Below are 21,453 nucleotides of genomic sequence, written 5' to 3'. Positions count from 1 at the left end.
CCAGCCATTATAACTCAAATTTCTCAGTTTCACTTTGAATTAATTGTAGCCTTCATTATGTCAAGAGCGTAATGAAGAAGTCAGCATGGGTGGGTGGGTGATTGAATCTGCTGGGGGGGTCTTCTACAAAAACTATCAGTGATGTAGCCTACACTGCCTGATTACATTGTAGTTTTCTTTTATAATGTTTTTGAAAGTAATGGAACAGAGAGACTGTGCAGGATTTGAAATTGATTTTGCCCAACTGATTTTGCTGGGCTCCATATGACATCACCATTTGGACAAACCACACTCAGAGAACAACAACAGTAATAGTAATAATAATCATAATAATCCATTTTACTTGTAGGCGCCTTTCAAAACACGCAATATTAAAGCACAGAAACAACACCATACAACATTAAAACAACTTCAATGTATAAAATCGAAGTGGCTAAAGTGCCTCATTTACACACACAAACACAGCTAGTGTTGCCTTCACTAGCGCTTTGTTTTGTACACTAGGGGGCGCCACTCGCACAACAATGCCACTCCATTTGACGTGAGAGAAAGATTGAATGATTATGTGAAGTACTCGTTGTCAGAAATGCCGATATACAAAGTGGCAAAACATTTTGATACCCACGGTTCTAACGACAAACCCTTGTAGGTGTAGGCCTACTTTGTTTGTTTTGTTATGTATTTCTTTGCCGAGCGCTGGGATAAAAGTTTGCAGCTGAAGCGGTGAAGCGGCGCAGCAGCAGACGCGGTCACAGCAATACATTTGCAGCAGCAGCAGCAGGGAGGTGACCAGCAGGAGCGGCGGCGGCAGCTCACTGGTGAATAGCTCCTCTATGAACGCCCTTCGGACTGACTTGCCTGTGAATCACATTTTCCACCTACAACACTGTTACTTCAGACTGGGCCCCTCCGAAGGAACACATCTGCAACAAAAGCTTTCTTCCTTTCCGATAGTTTCAGTGAAGCGGCTCGATCTGCCGCTGCACGCTCGGCTGGACGCTACAAACACACTACATGATCAGCGGCAAACTTTTCTTTGAACTTCAGCACTTTCCACTCAAGTTTTTTTTTTTTAAATCTTTTGTTTTTTTTGATGGGAGATCATGAGAGAATATCGAAATAACAGTTTATCTGTCTCGTTTAATCAGTCCACCCAGATGGAGCTGTTTAAGTTAGCGAATCAGTGTTTCCACCCGGATCTATGGTAGTTATTGATTTATCTTCCAGCGCAGTGAGCACTGATCTGCACTGACATGGATCTTCAGGTGATTGTCTGGCTGTTTTACTGCTGTCTGCTGCCCACCGTGTTGTTAACAGGTAGGCTAACTAACACACACTTCTTTTAATCTTACATGTGTCACAGCAAAGTTTCACTTAACCAACTATCGTCCGCGTTGACGTGAGCGCCTGAACTCGTAACGTACTGGGTGGTAACTGCTGAAGCAGCTGGAGGGAAAACTATAAAAAAAAAACTCAACGACTTTTAAGAGTTTTCCAGCATTTCTTTGCGCTCTGGTTTCTGTGCTGTGATACGAGTCGAGACAAGGTGACTGCACGGTCTCATATATCCCCCGGTACCAGCACATGTGCACGGGGGACGTGGGAAACCTTCAGGAAGAGTTGATGTTAATGACATAAAGTTTTAGTCCTGTTTTGGAATGGGCGTTGGTGTCGCCCCTCATTGTGTTACGTTATCGTGAAAGGCGACAACGGTTGATGTGCGAAGGGAGGAAAAAAAGAAGGGAATTAATACCTGAAGGAATGACTGCTTTTGTGTTAGAACATTAGCCGAATTAATTATGACTCCAAACCCCTTTAGCATGCGATGAGGAACTTTCTACCATGTGTATGGGTTAGTTGACAAGTAAAGAAATCTTAAAGCGTCTGAAAGTTCAGTTAGGTTCAGATAGGGATGACGTTCGTGCGTACCCGAGCCAAAAGCCAATGAGAACCTTAAAAAGTTTCTGTGTGTTGCCGCTGTAGCGTGTTGTGAGCGGGGACATAAACACAAACTATAATATGTGGCTTTGGGGCGCATAATGTTGTCTTGTCATGTTATTGAGATAACGCACAACACGTGACCTTCCATCCTCGCTTAAGTCTTCCTCTGTGGTAATTCCGTTTGTAGCTTGAAGTGGTTTCACCTTGAGCATATGATTTGAGTCAAGGCAATAACAGGATTCCTCCATGTTTTTTTTTTGTCTTGCATCTTTGCCAAGGCCCTAAAGGTGGCCTGGACCCGTCCACCCACCGCAAAAATAAATAAATAAAAAATTGAAAACTTATTTCCTGTGATATAACCTACTTCACCTCATATTACATTTTAGTTTCGAGCCCCCATTTGTTTGATTGTACCTATCAGGAAAACACTTCCAAGGATCCAGGGATTACTTTTTTGCTGAACTGCAGTTGCCCCCCATAAACAGTGCCAGAAACACAGCTCAAATGTATTGAAAGTATTGTGACTCTTTTATGTCACGGCACAAGTTAATTCACCTGATGGCTCGGGCCAGCTCACATGATGAATTGGTGAATTCCAGTGAGAAATGGCAGCTGGTAGCAGCAATAATATTGACCAGGCTGACTCCAATAAGGTGTGAACACCATTTCCTGTCCTTCCTGCTTTTTCACACAGCATTCCCAGAAGTTTTGAATCATTGGCTGTGATGCTGCCCATGGAGATGTCCAATCCTGTTTCTTTGTGAATCTTTTCAAGGCATTGTGGGATAGCACTTAGCATGGGCCTGTGATGCAGAAATAAAGGACTGGTCAAAAAAAATATGCTATTCAGGGTGAACTCTATTGGAAGTTTGGTAGTGATTTGTCAAAAACAAAGTAAATGTAATGCAGTGGGGGCCAAGGAAATCCTGTCTTAACTTGTTGTGTAAATATTTCTGTAGATGACAGTATGATTATTGCAGTTTTCGAGATTCCTGTTTTGTTTTACCTTTCCCTGCAGTATCGTAAAGACAAACAAATATGAAAGTGGTTCCTTGACTTACACAGTTCTTAATAAAAAGCTATGCTTTCTATAGCTGTGAGTGTTGACACACCCAGTAGGGATTCTCAAGTAGTGACAGCAATGACGTTGAGCAATGCTTTTCACTTCTGGTGTATATGGCATGCTGTGTGTGTCATTCTCAGTTGTCTCACTAGCAGTGTTTTTTGTCCCTGTGTCACATACGGACTGTGGAATGACTGCTGTGCATGTTGGAAGAATCACTTTCACAAATCCCGTTGAGAATGAAAGTGATATGTAACAGTAAATAGAATTAATTACCAGTGTGGTCAACTTTCTACGAGATGTTAAAAGAAAGGTTTGAAGTGAACGACAGGTTTCTTGCAGGCACTCTGTACATTGTACACGAGTGTGGGTGATTGAGAGAGAGAAACTGAAGTGAAGTGTGTGTCTGTGTGTGTGTGTTTGTGTCCTAACAGGATGTCACCAGCTAGAACTTGCATTGTTTCTGTCAACAGATCACATAGGTTTCTACTGAGTCAAAGGAAGTGAAACATGCCAATAAGGTTGCCAAAACGCTGCCACACGCGAACACACACATGCAAGCACACAAAAGCACACACTGATTTTTGTTATATTTTTATCTTCAGTGTTGCTCTATTGTGTGGATTAGTGTAAAGACTTTTTCAATCGAATGCTTGTGGTCATGTCTTTCAGAGGCCCTTTGTTGCTATATTAGCAGTTGATAAATCTGAATATTGAAGAAATGATGCAAAAAGGATAAAGGAGTCACCTCTCAAACACACACATCCATCTGTCCATCTTTTATTTTGCATACTTACTCATCCTGTTAAGGCGTGGATCCCTTATCCCAACATGCATTTGCATATGTGTCACAGCTGTATGCATCAGTGGTTGTGTTTCCCCACATGTAACGGTTATTTAAGTAACAAAAGTACTAAGACCACACTGTTGTACTGGTACTTTTACTTAAGTAAACAGTCTGAATAGATCTTTCACCCCTGTACAAATGTTTGCGATAGGGGAAGTGACACTATGAACTTTGCTGATGTGTGGTATGTAGTCTAACAAAAGTACAATGCTAATTGTTCTCAGAATTTCAAAAAGTTTAACTGTATTATATCACAATAAAATAACTGTACTCAGGATTTTACAGTAAAATCAGTGTAGGCTAGTCCATCTTCCATCACAGCACAGCACCTTACTGTGACATTTGAACTGCACTGGAACAGCAAGCATAAGCTCTTATAATGCAAGCTAGTTAGTGAGATAGATGCCGATGACACAGAGGAGCATGTCAAGAGTACTAAACAGTCAAGAAGAAGAAGACGTGAAAGAATACACCATAGTTTGGGAAATTGGCATTACTTTTAAAAAATAATAAAAATAATTAGTTTAGCTTTCATTCAAGCTTGCTTCAACGAGTGTGACAACCTTTGTAGTAAATGTGATCATAGACAGCCAGAAAATACAGAATACAGAATATTCATTTTTTATAATTTAATTCTTTTTGAAGATATAGAGAAGTTTTGTCTGGGGAAGAAAAAAATAATTACAAAAAAGGTTTTGATATACTGACCCAGATTTCAGCCCAGCTGAATTCCACACACTTGGAGACTCTATGACAAGAATTGCTGACGATGTTCTGGAGGCTTGTTTATCATTTATCCCTTGTCCCGCATCTCACATACAGAGATAATGCCCTACTTTATGACTGGCTCAAGTTTTTGAGAGTCAAATCACTGCAGGACAGGTGTTTTTCTAGATTTGGCTTTTAGCCAATGGTTGTGAAGGAAGCAGGGAAGGCTGTCATCACAGAGTACGTGCGAGACTCATAAGAAACCTGTGATTGAAAAATAGAAAGAAACATGACTGAATCCTTACGATGACTGTCAGACAGATAATGTAACAGCAGCTGAAATAAATAACATGTACAACACTGTGCAGCTCTCTCTATCATACAGCTCAGCAGACTGTGGTAGTCAGCCAACACCAGTCATTTTCCAGACTGAGAGACTGGAAAAAAAGTGATCTGGTTGAATCAACCAGACGGCCAAGCTTAAAGATGTTAGAAAGTATATCGAAATGTTTGGCTACCTCTCAGCATTGGTAACAAGTCCCACACTGTCCCACTCAGACACACTCTGTCCCACATTTGGTTTCTTGCTGTCAAGTTACACTAGATGAGGGTGGTGTGAGTAAAGTAGTAGTTGGTATTTAGCAGTTCCCCATAGGTCCTTTAATAGGTTTAGAATGCCAATGTGATGTGCTAAATTAACAGCAAAATTGATTTCATGAAGCAGATACAACTAGATTTTGTTTTTGTTTTTCCCAAAGTTGAGGTTTGTTGTTAGAGCATCTGAACAGAGAAGACAACTAGTTGTCTATTAAAACTGTTACTGTTACCCTTATTTCAATGGATTTTTGATGCATGTATCTTTAACATGTAACAGGTTTTACAAACTCCTCTGGACAAATTTATTGAGAAAAGCAGTTAAAAAGTAAATACCCTTCAATACAAGGCTGTTATTGCCCGTTTTCACAATCAAGATGCTGCCTCTGTGATGATGGTGTTTTTACTTCAGCCCACAGTTTGGATTAGTCTATAGTAATTATGCAGTTGTCGTGATATTCTGAAGTGGCGTTGGAGCTGATGTTGACAAAATCAATGAAACAGATCAGGCATCCGCCAAATGTGACCACTCCACAATTAATCCTGTGTTAATCACTGTTTTCCAACTGCATCATCATCATCAGAACCAGTCAACTCAATCCATGGACAGATCATATGGTCTGGATCCAGGCAAAGTCACCGTTGTTATACAACCGTACAACACAAATTCAAAAGGACTGTAGAACAACCTAATTAAAATGTACACCAGCTTCAGAAGAATGCCAGTGTATGGACGTCTCTAATTTGTTCCACACAGTTTAAATTGAAAAGACCAAAAAGCACTGATATTGGCATATAGTCTTTTTTTATCAGTAGTGAGAAAATTCAGTCTGAATCCCTTATATCAACTATCAAATTAAAAACAAAAACTACCCTGTTGGAGAGAGCGTTATGGTTTGTGTGTGTATTGTATATGAGCGTTGCTAAGATAGTGAGTCAGAGCAATTCCACACCAGAGCAGTTTAACAAGACTTCAAGGCTCAGTGAGAAATACTCAGAGAGTGTGCGAGCTGTGGGGTTTGTGGGAGTGAGCCAGCGAGAGGAGGTGGGATGAGAGCAGATGGTTTGGAAGATTTTTTTTTGTGTTCAGACAGAGGGAATGGCAGGGATCACTGACTTTGGGCTTCTATTGCAACACCATTGGGAGAATGGGCTGCAGCTCTTCTGAATGTACTTCTAATGATGTTAAACTCCACAATCATCTCTTAACTTTGCAAAGCTAAGTCAGATTTTCCTATGTGCTGGCCTATTTTTCCTCCTCAGTTTTAATGGTGAAGACATGCTGTTGCATGTTTGCGCCAGCATGCTGTGAACGCAGCACGTTTGGAGAGTTCAGAGCCAGGACAGTGTCGGCTCTGACTGGCCTGTCTGTAATGGGCATTAACTCATGGAATATCTGACCACAAAAGTCACTTTCTGGGAAACGTAGGTGTCATGTAAACATGTGTAACCAGGACAAAAGCTGTGAGATTACACAGGGTGATAGGTGAACAATAGATGAACTAGCAAGTTTCTCTCAGTAAACTCAGTAATATGGATGTCTGTAGTGAACATAAACATCCTTTGGTAAAGAATGTCATCTATTTTACGGTGCTCCACACTTAAAATTTGGTTGCCACACACTTTCAGGACACTGGCTGCTTGGGCCAGTCTGCCACCTGACAGTTCCCACAGAGTATGAGCTGAGAATGCCTCAGTTAACACCACCACAGGCCAAATTATTAACTTACTGCTTTAGTTTTGTGCTGAAGCAAGTTTTACTGCATTTTATCTGAATATCACTATGCAGACCTGGGCAAACTGTTCCACAAAGGGCCGGTGTGGCTGCAGGTTTTCTTTCCAACCAAGCAGCAGCACACCAGACTTGACTCATTTAATCAACTGATCTCAGTCTTCAGACAGTTGATTGGTCAAACTGTGTGCTCTTGGTTGGTTGGAGCAAAAACCCGCAGCCACACCGGCCCTTTGTGCCCAGGTCTGCCTATGGTATCACATTCTATGAAGACCACAGTGTGCCAGTGTATTATAATGCATTCATATTTCTTAACGACTACGTTCATTAAAATACATAATGCACTACATCAACCGTCATAAAACACCCAAACATAGTTGAGGTGTGTAGGTGAGGATATGTCGCCATAATGTATTACAAGCCTCATTGGTCAACCTTTAATTTAGAACTTGTCAAGAGTGTCAAGTGAACTTATAATTCATTACAAGTCACATATAATGTTTCATGACTGTTGATACGGTGTATCAGAAATCATTATGTGAGTATTATGAGGGCAGTTCTAAAACATTATGAATGCATTATAATACACTATAAATACCCCATAACACATTATTGACATACTCTTTATAGAAAGTCTTTCCCATACTACTTACTGACTTTCAGTTTAACACTGATACAGATTATCCGTGTTTGCACAGTCTGCATTAATGAGACCTGTGGCAAATTATGACTAAAATACTATATGTGCTGTACCTTGTTTAAGTTAAAGTTAAGTTAAAGTGACATATTTTGTCATTGGAGGGAACTCACTCCAACGAAATTTGTTCTCTGCATTTAACCCACCCAAGTGACGTGCACACACACACAGCAAACCCGGGGCAGTGGGCGACCACGTGCAGCGCCCGGGGAGCAGTGGGGGTTAGGTACCTTGCTCAAGGGTACCTCAGCCATGGACACCGGGACGGGGAATCGAACCAGCAGTTTAGCTGTCTTAACTATTGATATCAAGCAAAACAAATAGAGAAAGAATGAATAATAATTATTTTATTTGTTTAGACCATTTAGATATAATATAATATAATATCCTTTGTAATGTATGATGTTTATTGCATGTATGTTTCTCTCTCTCTCTTTCATCCTCTCTGTCCTGTCTACCTCTTCCTCCCCCTCTTCACCCAGCTGACTATCAGCAGGATGGTTCTCCCTTGTGAGTCGGGTCCTCCTCAAGGTTTCTTCCTGTTAAAAGGGAGTTTTTCCTTGCCACTGTCTGCATGCTCGGGGGTTCAGGCTCTGGGTTTCTGTAAAGCACCTAGAGGCAATTTTGATTGTAAAAGGTGCTGTATGAATAAAACTGAATTGAATTGAATTTATATAGGGCAGCACGGTGGTGCAGTGGTTAGCACTGTCGCCTCATAGCAAGAGGGTTCCAGGTTCGAATCCCGGTCTGGGCCCTTCTATGTGGCTCCCCTAAGAAAGACTCAGCATTCTGAAAAATAGGAGTGGAGTGTCTTCAGACAGAAGTAAACAACTTTCTGTGGAGGTGCTGTCTTCAATATGTTTGAGCATGTTACAAGGAGGGTGGTTTTCTTGAACCTTGTTGTGCTTTAGGAAAACCCACGCAGGCGCAGGGGTACATGCAAACGCAGCATGATCCTCCACAAATAATGGGAAGGAGCAGCAGTTTTTCTGTTCACACACTCTCTCAGATTCAAAAAACACATTTTCAGGTTTCATTCTTTAAATGCATTCTAATGCAAACGCTGCTGTCAGCTACGATATGATGTTCCCAGGGGCCAGGAGTTTCATGGCTCAGACCAGCCCACTTTAGTTCACAATCTGTTATACCAAAGGTACCATCAACTTCTGCCACTTGTTCCGCAAATTCACTGTCAAGCCACGTTTGTTTTAATCATAAACAAATTGCTGAGTTTGGCAAAGTCGGCTTGTAAAGCTTTTTTTAATTCTGGCATATTTGGCTTCCTCTTTCCTCTCTATTCGAAAACTTCTCCTTTTTTATGTATGCCATCCTTACACAAAATGACTTGTTGAAAGGATTATTAAAAGACTAAAGGCAGACAACCTCTTATCCAAAGATAATGTGACTGAAATCACTGAGTTTTTACATTAAGGTTTTGAGATAGGGAGCCTGTATGATCATTATTTGCAAGACTACACCTGCATTTCTTTTGAAATTGTTTCCCATCCTGCTCCTTGTGGAAATTTACACGAAGAAAAACTGAATAATTATATACATACACTGTATAGACAGAAGTATTGTGACACTTGAGCATTACACCAACTTTAGTGGCATAACATTCTAAATACATAGACATTAATAATGAGTTGGTCCACCCCCTTTGGAGCTATAAAAACTTTCATTCTTGGGGAAAGGCTTTCCTCAAGATGGGAATTTTTGCCCATTCATGCCGTAAAACAATAGTGAGGTCAGACACTGATGTTGGACCAAAAGGCCTGGCTCACAATCTCTGTTCCAGTTCATCCCAAAGGTGTTGGATGGGGTTGAGGTCAGGACTCTGTGTGGGCCAGTCAAGTTCTTCCACATCAAACTCATCCAACCATGTCTTTATGGAGCTTTGCTTTGTGCACTGGGACACAGCCATGCTGGAATAGAAAAGGGCCTTCAGCAAACTGTTGCCACAAAGTTGGATTCATAGCATTGTCCAAAATGTCTTGGTATGCTGAAGCATTAAGATTTCTGTGGATGTTCTCATTTATTCAGGTCATAGCTATCTCAAAGAGATTCATCTAAGAGGTTTCATCTGTTCATGCTCATGCTTGATGAGTATCTCGACTAACATCACGAAGTCCAGTTGTGTTCGATTCAGTCTCTTTGAGATCATTAAGATTTCCCCTCACTGAAAGTAAGGGGCCGAGCCCAACCCCTGAAAAACAACTCCATAGTGGTTTGTCTGGATACTTTTGTCTATAAAGTGTATATATGTTATTATTATTTGAAAGCTGTGTACTAGCATATACTTTAAAGTTGATTTTTTGACATTTTTAACCGAGCCAATGTCCACTCTCACTTCCACAAATACACAAAGGAATGAGCTCTCCTTGAAGTTATCCCAGCTGTTTGCTGTTTGTGGACACTGGCTACTTAGAAAATCTGGGAAGTTGCATAGATCTGTATAAGATAAGTAGCAAGGTCCTTTTTCAGATCTAATAAAGTACATGGTATTGGATTTCTGCATAGACTTGGATCTAATACTGTAGAACAACCCTAGCACAATTTAATACATTCCAATATCCCTGCAAGAAATACTGTACGTTCTAGTTTAAACAGACCAATATGGTGACCTCTATGTTTGAAACTTGAAGTCTCGAAAGTGGAAATGTCACAATCTAATGCATTTACATGAGCATCCATATGTTTGGTTCTTAAGTCACAGCTGCAAGTTTAGACTTTTTCCCTTCAACATTTGGAATTTTTAGTTGCCACTGCAGCTGCTGTCTGATTTCTGTCTGATCGCTGGCTCTTGTAATCATCATGTACACGTGTGCTGTGTTTGTTTTTCCTGTCATGGAAGCTGTGGAAATGGGCAGTGGGGCCATGGTGGGAACCCTGCAGCTAGCTCAGTGTTAACATGTACACACAGGGGACCAATGATTTTAACATCAGCTACTCATAAATTACCTTCAGTACCACCATAGTGACAGACTGTGTAATTAGACAATGTGCCTGTGTGTGTGTGTGTGAGGGAGAGGGAGAATGAGCGAAAATTATAAATGTCTGTTTGGCCATTTTCTTTCCATAAAAACAGGAAATCTGGTGAGCATCGATTCAACTGTGCACACACAGATACACACACAGAATGTTCCATTCCGAGTTGGACGGCACCTTCATCACATGTAGCTTCACTTTTCTCAATTTTGATGAGTTCCACAGCACAGCGTTTGGTTTATCCTCTCTGTGAGGTGGGGAATAAAACGCAGACAGAACTGTCTGCATTCTTTAGTATTGGTTGAATCTTTGACATGGTTGCTGTTATTTTGCCAGCATGGTAAATTGGTGCAGAATAGAGTTCAGCATGCCTCATCATAAATATTCTCATCATAAAAGGAAAGGACAAGAGGAATGTGAAATTCACATTTTTCCAGCCAGTTCACAACATATCATGGTTTCATCTCTTGAAGCCTTTTTAAGTTTTTAAGGGTTGTATTTAAGGGCACAGTGGGTATCTCTGCAACATAAGGTTTGTAAAACTCAACAGCGAATGAACACAGCATCATCAAACATCATATACCCTAAGCAGAGAATTAAGAAAGCTAGAAGCATGGGCCCCAGAATCGCATTCAACAGAAGCATCACTACATGGATAAGTTGACATTTTTTCCAGTTTGCCTTATTACAGTCCTGGAAGACTTCATCCTGGTGGATGTATGTGGGTCTGTTGCACGGCTTTTGGCCTTGTTGTTCTGCTGCTGTCTGTTTCCTCTTCAATTTGTTTCCTGTTGTGCTTTCTCCGTAGCTGAGGTTAGGGTTTAATTTAGTTCACTGTAAATGGTTACCGTAGGTATGGCAGATATGATATGTTTGGTTTGACCTCTGGTTGCGTTGAAGTTATAGTATGGAAACGCAAAGAGGGAGTTTAATACTAAGGAGACTGCCTTTGGAAGATCCCCACTTGATTTGATCTCAGACTGCTTCAGTATCATATTAACTTTGAACAATGACTGTGGTTTCGGGTCCCCCATCTTACATAAGGGCAGCTGTTATGGTTTGGTACCGACCGCCGTACCAGAGTTCCAACAGAATTATGTCTGTGCTACTGTGTACCAATTCATTTTAAATTATTTGGTGCATTTCTTTTTTACCTCAGAAAGGGTCTTGGTGAGATAGTAACTTAAAGTATATAGAGAAACGGGAGACTGAGATCACATCACCCTTGCAAGTGTACCTAAAACTTGACAGTGACAACACTCACCGCAGTATCTGTAATATGGCATACCAAAATGGACAGGGTACACTTAACCTGAGAACATCCCTGGTCAAACACTAAATAAATGCAAGCACACCTGCAGCCAGCACTGCATTCGTGGAAGGTTCAACTAACCATGAACTACAGAACTTTAAACGAGGCACCAACAACTTTGTCGACATCATCATTAAGTTAATTAATGAATAATAAAAACATTTTTTACCATTGCTCGTGTCAGAAGATACAGTCACTGGAGGTAGGATGTAGCAGGCTCAAATTACCACTGTGAAACAGTTAAAACCTGGAGACATCCTGAAGATTCAGAAACACGTGACAGTTTATTGGGGGGAAAAAAACAGATTTCTGGATAATGGGACAGTCTTGGTCATTGCCCCTTTGGTATTGTATTTGTTATTTTCTTTATTTTGTTTTCCTGTCTCTTGTAGATCTACTTTTCGTTAATTGGGTAACGACTTGTATTGCTTGATACATGCTGGTGAGGATAACACAGAATAGTGCCTTGGCTTATATTTATGCCTTTTGTACTTTTTAAAGCACTGATTTTTATGCACCCATTGCCACTGTAACTGTTATAAAAAAAGGAAAGTACACTATATGGACAAAAGTATTGGGGCACCTGACCATTACACCAACAGGGATTTTAATGACATTGCATTCTAAATACATAGACAGTTTTGCAGCACCAACAGCTTCCACTCTTACTGTTCTGCGAAGGCTTTCCACAAGATTTTGGAGTGTTTCTGTGGGAATTTTTGCCCAGTCATGCAGTAGAGCATTTGTCATGTCAGGCACTGATGCTGAAATGAAATGGCCTGGCTCAAGTGGCTCTAAGTTCCAGTTTGGAAGTGTTCAACAGGGTTGAGGTCAGGGCTCTGCAGGCCAGTCAAGTTCGTCCACATCAAACTCATCCAGGCATGTCTTCATGGATCTTGTTTTATGCACTTGTTTTGTGCACTCCTGAGGCATACACATGCTGGAACAGAAAAGGGCTTTCCCCTAACTTTTGCCACAATACCACTGTGTGTCCCAATACTTTTGTCTATATAGTGTAAAAATTTTGAGGTCCTTCAATCCATGATGGCTGAAAAGCCCTGGAACAGTATGAAATACATGCCACCTAGCAGTTAGACAGGCTGGTAGAGAGGGATGCCACTGCTCCAGTTCTCTGGTTACAGACTGGGAGAACATGGGAGGAACTGAAGCTTCCACATCAACCACTGACCTAATCCCTCCTCACACAAACACTTAAACATGGTTTATGCTTGCCTAAGTGATCTTTGTGCAAGGATGTGCTTTCCAAAAATAGCATAATTTCCCTTGCGTCAAACACAAAGGCTTCACAAGTCAATGGGGCACTTGGTTGTCCACTGTGGTTTTCATTCCAAGATGGAAGTGTTTAAGACTGTTACTGAATGCAACGCCAGTTCTATGAGTATGCACATAGTCATCAACATACTGATCTTGGTTTTGGCACATCACTAAAGGGTTTCCCATACATTCATTTTTTGCGGGAACCCACCACAATATCAGCATTGCCCAACTCATAATAATTTTCTATTTTTGGAGCTGCGTTCCCCCTTTTTTGTGCTCTCCCTCTTTCTCTCACTCTTCTTCTCACAAACACATCAGGTGTTCCCTTCACGTAATTTACCTGGAAAGGCCACCCATGCTAACAGTTGCTGAAGTATATTTGGCGACGCATTGTAGCATTTTTATATACAGAGTCAGCCAAAATAATGTATACACATATCAGGAAAAAAGGGTAAATGCCATCTGATGGGAAAACATCATACAACAGTACACAGTGTTATCATAATTTGATCAAACTTCGAAAGAGGTATCTATATGTATAGAAATACTTATACAAATGAAATATTTATGCATGTTTTTCTTTTCCTGATGTGCGTATACATTATTTTGGCTGACTCTATGATGCCACCTGTGATCGATTAATACCTGGATCTTGTGTCGCTCGACCACTCCCATCCACTGACAGTTGTACAAGCTCTGCAGAGCAACGTTGAGAGAGAGAGAGAGAGAGAGAGAGAGGCATTCTTTGGTGTTATGTACTCCTGTAAATGCATTGACTGTGGCGCTAATCTGTCCAGTTTAATGTAATACTACAGGTCTATTTCTGCCAGTATTTTAAACACAGATGAAAATGCACATGATTAGTGCAAATGTCATTTGGTAATACATTGAAAATTACCAAAACCTTTAAAAAGACGCTGGATTTGTTAATGAATTTATAACATTAACAGTTTCTCATCCTCTTGACATCACTCATCATGAGGATTTTCCTTGACCACCAGTGTAGATAATGACACTTTTTATTCAGATGATACTTGTGAAGAGTACATTACCTTTAAGAGATCCCCATTTCAGCTGAGTACTCACTCAGCCATATTACTCACAAAATACTGAATGTTAAGCATAAACCCTTGTGTGCATACTCGCCGCTCATTTGCCATCTGCTAAGGCCTGTGCCACAGTGTCTGGTCCTACTATAAGCAAAACTTCACTCCTGAAGAACTGTCCAACTCTCTTCTCTCACTCTCCTTTTCTCTCACTACACACACACACACACACACACAGAGAGAGAGAGAGAGAGAGAGAGAGAGTTTCCAGTCTCTGTAAAAGCTAAATATACAGTAGAAAGTGGAATGCGAGTGGAATGACTAGCGGCTAGAAACCATTCTATCAACTGGTCATGAAATAACTCTCTAAACACAGTGAGAATGAATGCAGCATGACTTTGATCTGAACATGGCTTGTAAAGTAGGCTTACAGAGACAGAGACTTTCAGCTCTCAATAACATACCAGCCATCACTTAAATCCTAATCCTATTACATGCTTGTTGGACTGTACTGCACTCACTATTTCTTATAATACTGGTTTTGAATGCTAGGTGCACCTGTTGCACATTTAGAAAGGCATACAGTGCATGGATGTATTATAAGCTGAACACCAGAAGACAGCGCCTATTAAGTAGAGTAAAAAGTTGCTTTCCTGGCACATATGCCAAATAAGTAAAGTTTCTGTCTGCTAGGAAACAGCAGAAAAATATCTACAAGAATTGAACTAAGTTTGTGTAAAGTGCTGAACCAAAGTGAAAGTGTTATTTCTGTAGGTGAGATATTTAAGAGGGCTTAAACATTCAGTATCAAAGGTTTGTGGTGGTTTGTTGTGGAGATACTGAACTCGCCATGCTGTCTCACTGATAAGTTTGATTTTAGTTAGTAATTTGATGTTATTAAAATGGGATGGCACTTTATGATTGCCAGCTGAACGCTCATGATTGGGTTGGACAGTGTATGGGCGGGAACTTGATCCCCCTGCTTCACCACTGGAAGGCTCCGAATGATGTCATCAGTGCAAGATGGCAACCTCATAACCGGGATATCTGGGTTTTATTTTCGTACTGTGGGAGGAGGTGGAGATGCGTCGTCCATCTTAATATATGTCAGTGAGGAAAATGCTTGTTGGGCTGCAGGGGAATTTATAGCCGCTGTACCGCAAGTGGCTACTGGTAAAATTGGAAGCAAGACTTAGCGGCAGCGCTGTGTCCAACTTCCAACATCCATGCTATATACACTCATAATAATAAATTATCAACCTTACAGGTTACTAGATTAACTTTGACTTTTCCCAGTGTTGGCCAGAAGATGAAGGTAGCTAGTAAACTCAGAATGTCTTTCAAGCTGACCCTGTCAACAGTCCATACTGTTATAATTCAGAGCACTTGGTAAACTTCTCAAGACAACAAAGTCACTGCGTTATTACTGCTGCTTTACAGTATGTCACAGAAATGAATCACAAATGCTTTAATATGCTTCTTTTTTGCATGGAGTAATTAACAACAGGTGTGCAAAATGCACTAAAGTAATAAACTAAAACAATTCCAGTAATGCACCGCAAAACTATACAGACTGTACATACTAAGAGAGTTGCAGATATAGAAATACAGTAATGCTAGTCAGCAGTGTCTTTGCATTTGACCACATGCTCTCATCTTTATCACATCACAAGTCTTCTCTTTGCGTTCCACCTGGGATAAAGTCTTTGCATGTCTGACCCATCCCTGACCATCTCCTACAGATATGTCTGCACATTTATTATTTATTGTGTCCATGGTCATTTCCTGAGTTTAACTTTGTGGTTATTGCTGTAACCATGATGACGAAGGTCCCCAACTTTAACAAAGCAGTAATTTGAACCCAAACCAAAATGTTTCCCTAATCATAACAAAGTAATTACAGTAACCCAAACCATGACCTAAAGCAAAACACCTTGTTTTCATACCTAAACTTAACTAAGTCTGATCCATAGAGTTAAGCAACAGTTGTATTTTTCCAGCAATGATTTGTGTTTTTTATTTGTTGTTCTAGAGGGCAGTTACAAGCAATGTACTGTATATTGTCATTCAGGAGGTGTGTGTGCGTGTGTGTGTGTGCGAGCGCGCACGCGCATGTGTGTGTTTGCCTGTTGCCTTGCTCAGATGCTGGCCAAATGTGCAGGAGGAGTGTTGTTACAGCTGTGTTTTCTTATCGGTGTGTGTGTTTAATTGTGTATAAATTATATTAAAGGGAAATTTGGCTTCCTATTAATGGACAACTAAATGTAAATACACATATACATTTATAATGGAAATGAAAATGCTTGTGAGCTGAAAAAGCTCTAGTATCAACTGAAAAAGTAATTAATCACAGAGAGATTTGATTAGAAGGCATCTGAATTGATAGTGACTTGATATATATACAGATATGATTTAGTTATCTGTTACCACTTTGACATTTGTTATTTCAGCAGTAAAATCTCTTTTATCATTAAGGCCCCACAGAATACTGGAGGTAACCAAACTAAGTGACTACAATTGAAGTAATGATAAATAGTTAAGAATTATAAATCACTAATTAAAATTCTCAGTTTAATCAATAAACCACCAGAGCATTTGAATTGAAAAATATCATTCATAACATACATCACATATTTTTAGACCCGCAGTCACTTAGGGAGTTAATGTTGATGCCATGCTGTCATAGCAGCAGCAGCAGAAGAAGAAGAAAAAGAAGAAGAGTGCTGTGACATATTTCCTCTGATGCAGGAGAGGGAACATTCATAGAGTTGCAGTTACTGACAGGCACATCAGAGTGTCTTGGTTCTGGTTTTAACAGAAGTGTTGTTGATCCTCCCTGCTGACATTCCTTTGTCAGTTTCTGCCATGACAAGACTTTTCCTTTAACTGCATGTGTCTTCTTCCAAGAAATTGAACAGAGGCAGACACACCACATGATTTCATCACTTTGTGTGATTCTGCTGTCTGTGTGTTAGGACTGAAAGGAAATCGGTTTTCGTGTCTCACCAGGGCAGGAGTAGAGGACCAGCTCAGCAGGAAATAAATAAGCAAATAAAATAGCAGGAGAGAGGGAACCAAATTGATGTTGTTTTGCAATCTCTGCAACATAAATTTGTCATTCTATATCATACAAACAGGTCATTTTTTTGTTTATTAGTAGCAGCTTCTGTCATTAAGCCTGATGATGACACTGGTGGCATTGACATTGACGTTGTTGTTGTTGTTGTTGTTGTTGTTGCACTGGATGATGTTGGCTGAGCACTTGCAACAGCCAACACTCCTTACTAACATGCTATTTAGCGCACTTAAACAGTGTGTGAAATGTTGATGTATGTCCGAAACCTTTACATGAAACCAACAGTACATGAAGTGCATTCTCTCCTATTCCGGGTTGAGTTTTTTTCAGCTGCTCCCAGATCTTTGAACAACTTCCGCTTTGGTGACTTATTTTTTACAACTCAAATTACATTTTTTTTTTTTTGAGTACAGAGAGAGTAGAGAAAACAAGACGTAAGTGTCAGTTTAAGTGTAGACAGTGCCCAACTTTTTCTTTTGTCCATTCTCACATACTTTTATTTGGTTTGGTATTCATGTGGGTGTCTGGAGTCCTGCAAGTATCTAAGCGACAGTTCCAGGCTATTCCACACAGTTAATGCCGCCTGTAATTTTCACCTAGATATGAGGTCTTCTTGAACTTTTAAAAAGATGAGTCCTTTTCATTTGACACACCTCTAATTGTACCTCAACAGAGCGAAAGCGCTGAGGATTGGAATGAAATGTTGCAACATCTCCTACCACAGCCTGCCAACAAAGAGAGATATGGAGAAACAAATCAAACAGTGGCAGCTGTTGCATCGAACACACTAAACAAAAAGACAGAAGGAAAAGACAAAAAATAGTGCCTGATAATTAGACATGCAGAGGTTAGTGCTGAAGAGAGATATGTACTGTGGTTACCCAACAGTGTTATCACATCTGCCCATAGACATTATTTTGGGTGTGTTTGATGATTAACTGGGCGGCATAGAGGAGCTCCTCAACAGCCAGCATGTTCTCTATGTGGGGACTGTGGTTGTGTCCAATAATGAGCTGCTTTGAGAATCCATGTGTATTATTAGGGCTAATCGAGACATGTTTAATGGCTCTTTGCTAATAACATAAAATCTAACAGATCCTTTGTTTGGTTTGGCTTAAAATGTCATTTTTTAATCAACGTGAACTGTGGAGTGGCCAATAAAAACTAAATGGAGAGCAACTATTAGTGATATGGCAGTGTGCATCAGTGTGTGCAGGGAGCAGAGCTGCTGTGGCTCTGAACTGGCCTCTTTGTGTCTATTTCAGTAACATTTTGAAGGTGCAATGAAACAGCAGTTCCCAGAGTGACTCCTGCAGGACATCACATTATATTTTTGGACTTATTTTGTGTCCTGAAGCAGTAGAAATAACCAGGGAATTACACACAGCAGCCAAAACTTATTGAGTTCAAATCCAGTATTTACTACCAGTAACGATTACTGCAACAACTAAATAAGGTGGTGGGAAAAACATGCCAGTTTTACACTGAGTTAACTGCTGTCCTTCGTCTTTCAAAATTATCCCAGGAAGCTGCTTTTGTTTTAGTACTTTCAGTTACACAGAAAGCCCAGGAATGATATTACTGTACAGTAATTTTCCAGTTAAAAAACAATGCCCCCTGTGAGCAATTTCACTATGACTGGTAATGAACCAGCTACAGACTACATGTACCCATAATGCATGAATGGTCCAAATGACTTGGCATTTTACCACCATGTCAGATGACCAACCACATGACTCACATAGACAGGAAGGAAATAATCCTTTCTCACTCATAAGACCAAAAGTGTTCACATTTTCTCCATTCCCCATAGTGGGATCTCCACCCCAGAGCTGAGGTAACTGAACTGTGATTTCACATGTCAGGATCGGTTTAGTTATCAGTTATCAGTTATTTAGTTATTTTAGTTAACTTGAACAAGGATTAAATTATTTAATTCTAGACTTCACAAATATTATCAGACCAAATGGATCAAATTCTAATGTTGAAACGAGTCCGGTTGTGACAGTCCAAAAAATGTATTTGCCGTTGTTTCTCTTCTTTTATAATGTAAGCTCATGGAAAAAAGTCTTTCTAGGCCCTCGTGCATCACACAACGTTGTAAGTGGACAGTTTTGCCATATCCATATGTCAAATTGGCTTTAAAGCCTGGTGCTCTTCCTGGCGTTTGCTTTTTAAACTTATGTCATATGATTTCCTTCTTTGCTCTTGTCATATTTACTATGGCCGCCAGAGGTTACCACCTAGGAAAAGATGGAAATAAGGGTTGGAATACCTATGTAGCCATTTACTGGTGACGAGGGACTGTTACTCGTTATGAATTGCTCAAACCTGTTGAAATCAAAAACCTAATTGAAATAAGACATATTTTAACATTTGAATTAATTTTATTTTTGTATATGAATGTGAGCAGTTGTTAGTATTGTTGTAAGAGTTCAGCCTTGAGGGTGAACAGTTTTTTTCATTTCCTGCAGGCACTTATTTTTACTGACATCTACTCAGTTTAAAGATACTACATATATACTTACATATCATTTGACTTCGTGGAGCTATGCTCAGGCTGCAAGGAAGCTGAGGAGATGGATTTGTCAGGACGTTGGGGTGTTGAGGTTACGGTTTGAATTGGCGTGACCAAACCAAATAGGAACAGGAGACAGTTGAAGAGACTGACAAAGAAAAAGGGATATGTTAATGACTTTGGTCCTAGGCCAGGAGCAGGAGTAGTACGCATGTGAGTCAATCTGCAGTAGCTGTGGAGTCCTGGAGTTTTAGTTGTGGTTTTTCAGGGCTGGGTTTGTTTAGTCAGTGCTGTACAAATGCCACCAGAACAGCCTTTGACTGTTGTAAATGACTTCATCAAAAGAGTACAGTTAGGACAACACATAACAATACATCCTTTGTATCTGTTGTGTCTAAAGTTTCTGTCGTAGTGTGGGGCTTTGCTCCCACAGAAAATGTAATAAAAGTTAAAAGTAGGCTCCACCTCTTAACAAAACACAGTGTCTTTGATTTGTGTCGGTTTGTTTTAGCGGTGAATTGAAGAGAGAAAGCATGATAAAGACAGCGAAGTAGGATCATGACATTTACAACCTTCCTCAGGTGTGGTCTAATTTCTGCAAACAGGCAGGAAGATGTTTTGTTTTGTGCTGAACAAACAACATGGTTTGATTGTTAGCACAGGGGCAAAGCTGCCCTCAACATACACAATATACACAAAAGTATCCAGACACAGCTCTTTATGAGCCTGTTCGGCAGAGATTGGGCCCCTTAGTTTCAGTGAAGGGAAATCTTAATGTTTCAGCATACCAACACATTTTGGACAATGCTATGCTTCCAACTTTGTGGCAACAGTTTGAGGAAGGTCCTTTTCTATTCCAGATGTGCTCCAGTGCACAAAGCAAAGTCCATAAAGACATGGTTGGATGATTCTGGTGTGGAAGAACTTCACTGGCCCACACAGAGCCCTGACCTCAACCCCATCAAATACCTTTAGGATGAACAGGAATGGAGGTTGTGAGCTGGGCCATTTTGTCCAACCTCACAAGTGCTCGACTGCATGAATGGGCAAGAGTTCTCACAGAAACACTCCAAGATCTTGTGGAAAGCCTTCCCAGAAGAGTTGTTATATCTGCAAAGTTGTCTATGTATTTAGAATATCATGTCACTAAAGTCGCTGTTGGTGTAATGGTCAGGTATCCCAATACTTTTGTCTATTTAGTGTATTAATGCAGCTACATCATTGGGGCCCACATATCGTATTTGCCATGTTGAAGAGTTGTTATGTTTACACATTTTCATGTAAAGTCTTGGAGCTTTATGTCTTTAACCCATAAGGTTTGGAGAGTCTCTTCAAGTGGTCTTCATATTAAATCAATTGAAGTTGAAGTTGCGAGTTAAATGAGAGACAACAATCTGTGTAGTAAACCTCTCACCTCCACGCACTAACAGTGATCTCAACAGGTTGAGATTATCCAGACCTTAAACCTTGGTGAGCTGATAATTATCACTGCATGTGTTTAATAGGAGGAAATAAGCCGGCACATTTTCTTTATTTCCAGGTCTTAATGTTGGCACATCGTCTTAATTCCTTCAAGCCAGCAACACCTCATAAAATTCCTCTTGTTGTACTGTATGTGCAGCAGAAAGATGCTGTGGAGCTTTCTCTTACAGG

At 40.3% G+C, this 21,453-nt stretch overlaps 1 protein-coding gene across 3 annotated transcripts in view; it reads left to right on the top strand.

Moving 5' to 3' along the window:
* The first annotated feature begins 456 nt into the window (after positions 1-456).
* piezo1 (piezo-type mechanosensitive ion channel component 1) overlaps positions 457-21,453 on the top strand; it is an 82,731-nt gene continuing 61,734 nt past the window's right edge. For all 3 annotated transcript variants that reach the window (XM_046401172.1, XM_046401171.1, XM_046401170.1), the window contains exon 1: positions 457-1,317. In XM_046401172.1, the coding sequence (XP_046257128.1) occupies positions 1,254-1,317 (64 nt within the window). In that variant the 5' untranslated portion in view covers positions 457-1,253. The remainder of the gene's footprint in view (positions 1,318-21,453) is intronic.

The sequence above is a fragment of the Scatophagus argus genome, chromosome 10 (assembly GCF_020382885.2).
Source record: "Scatophagus argus isolate fScaArg1 chromosome 10, fScaArg1.pri, whole genome shotgun sequence".
Classification (NCBI taxonomy): domain Eukaryota; kingdom Metazoa; phylum Chordata; class Actinopteri; family Scatophagidae; genus Scatophagus; species Scatophagus argus.
Note: the sequence above shows the minus strand (reverse complement) of the source record. Positions and strands in the feature narration are given on the sequence as shown.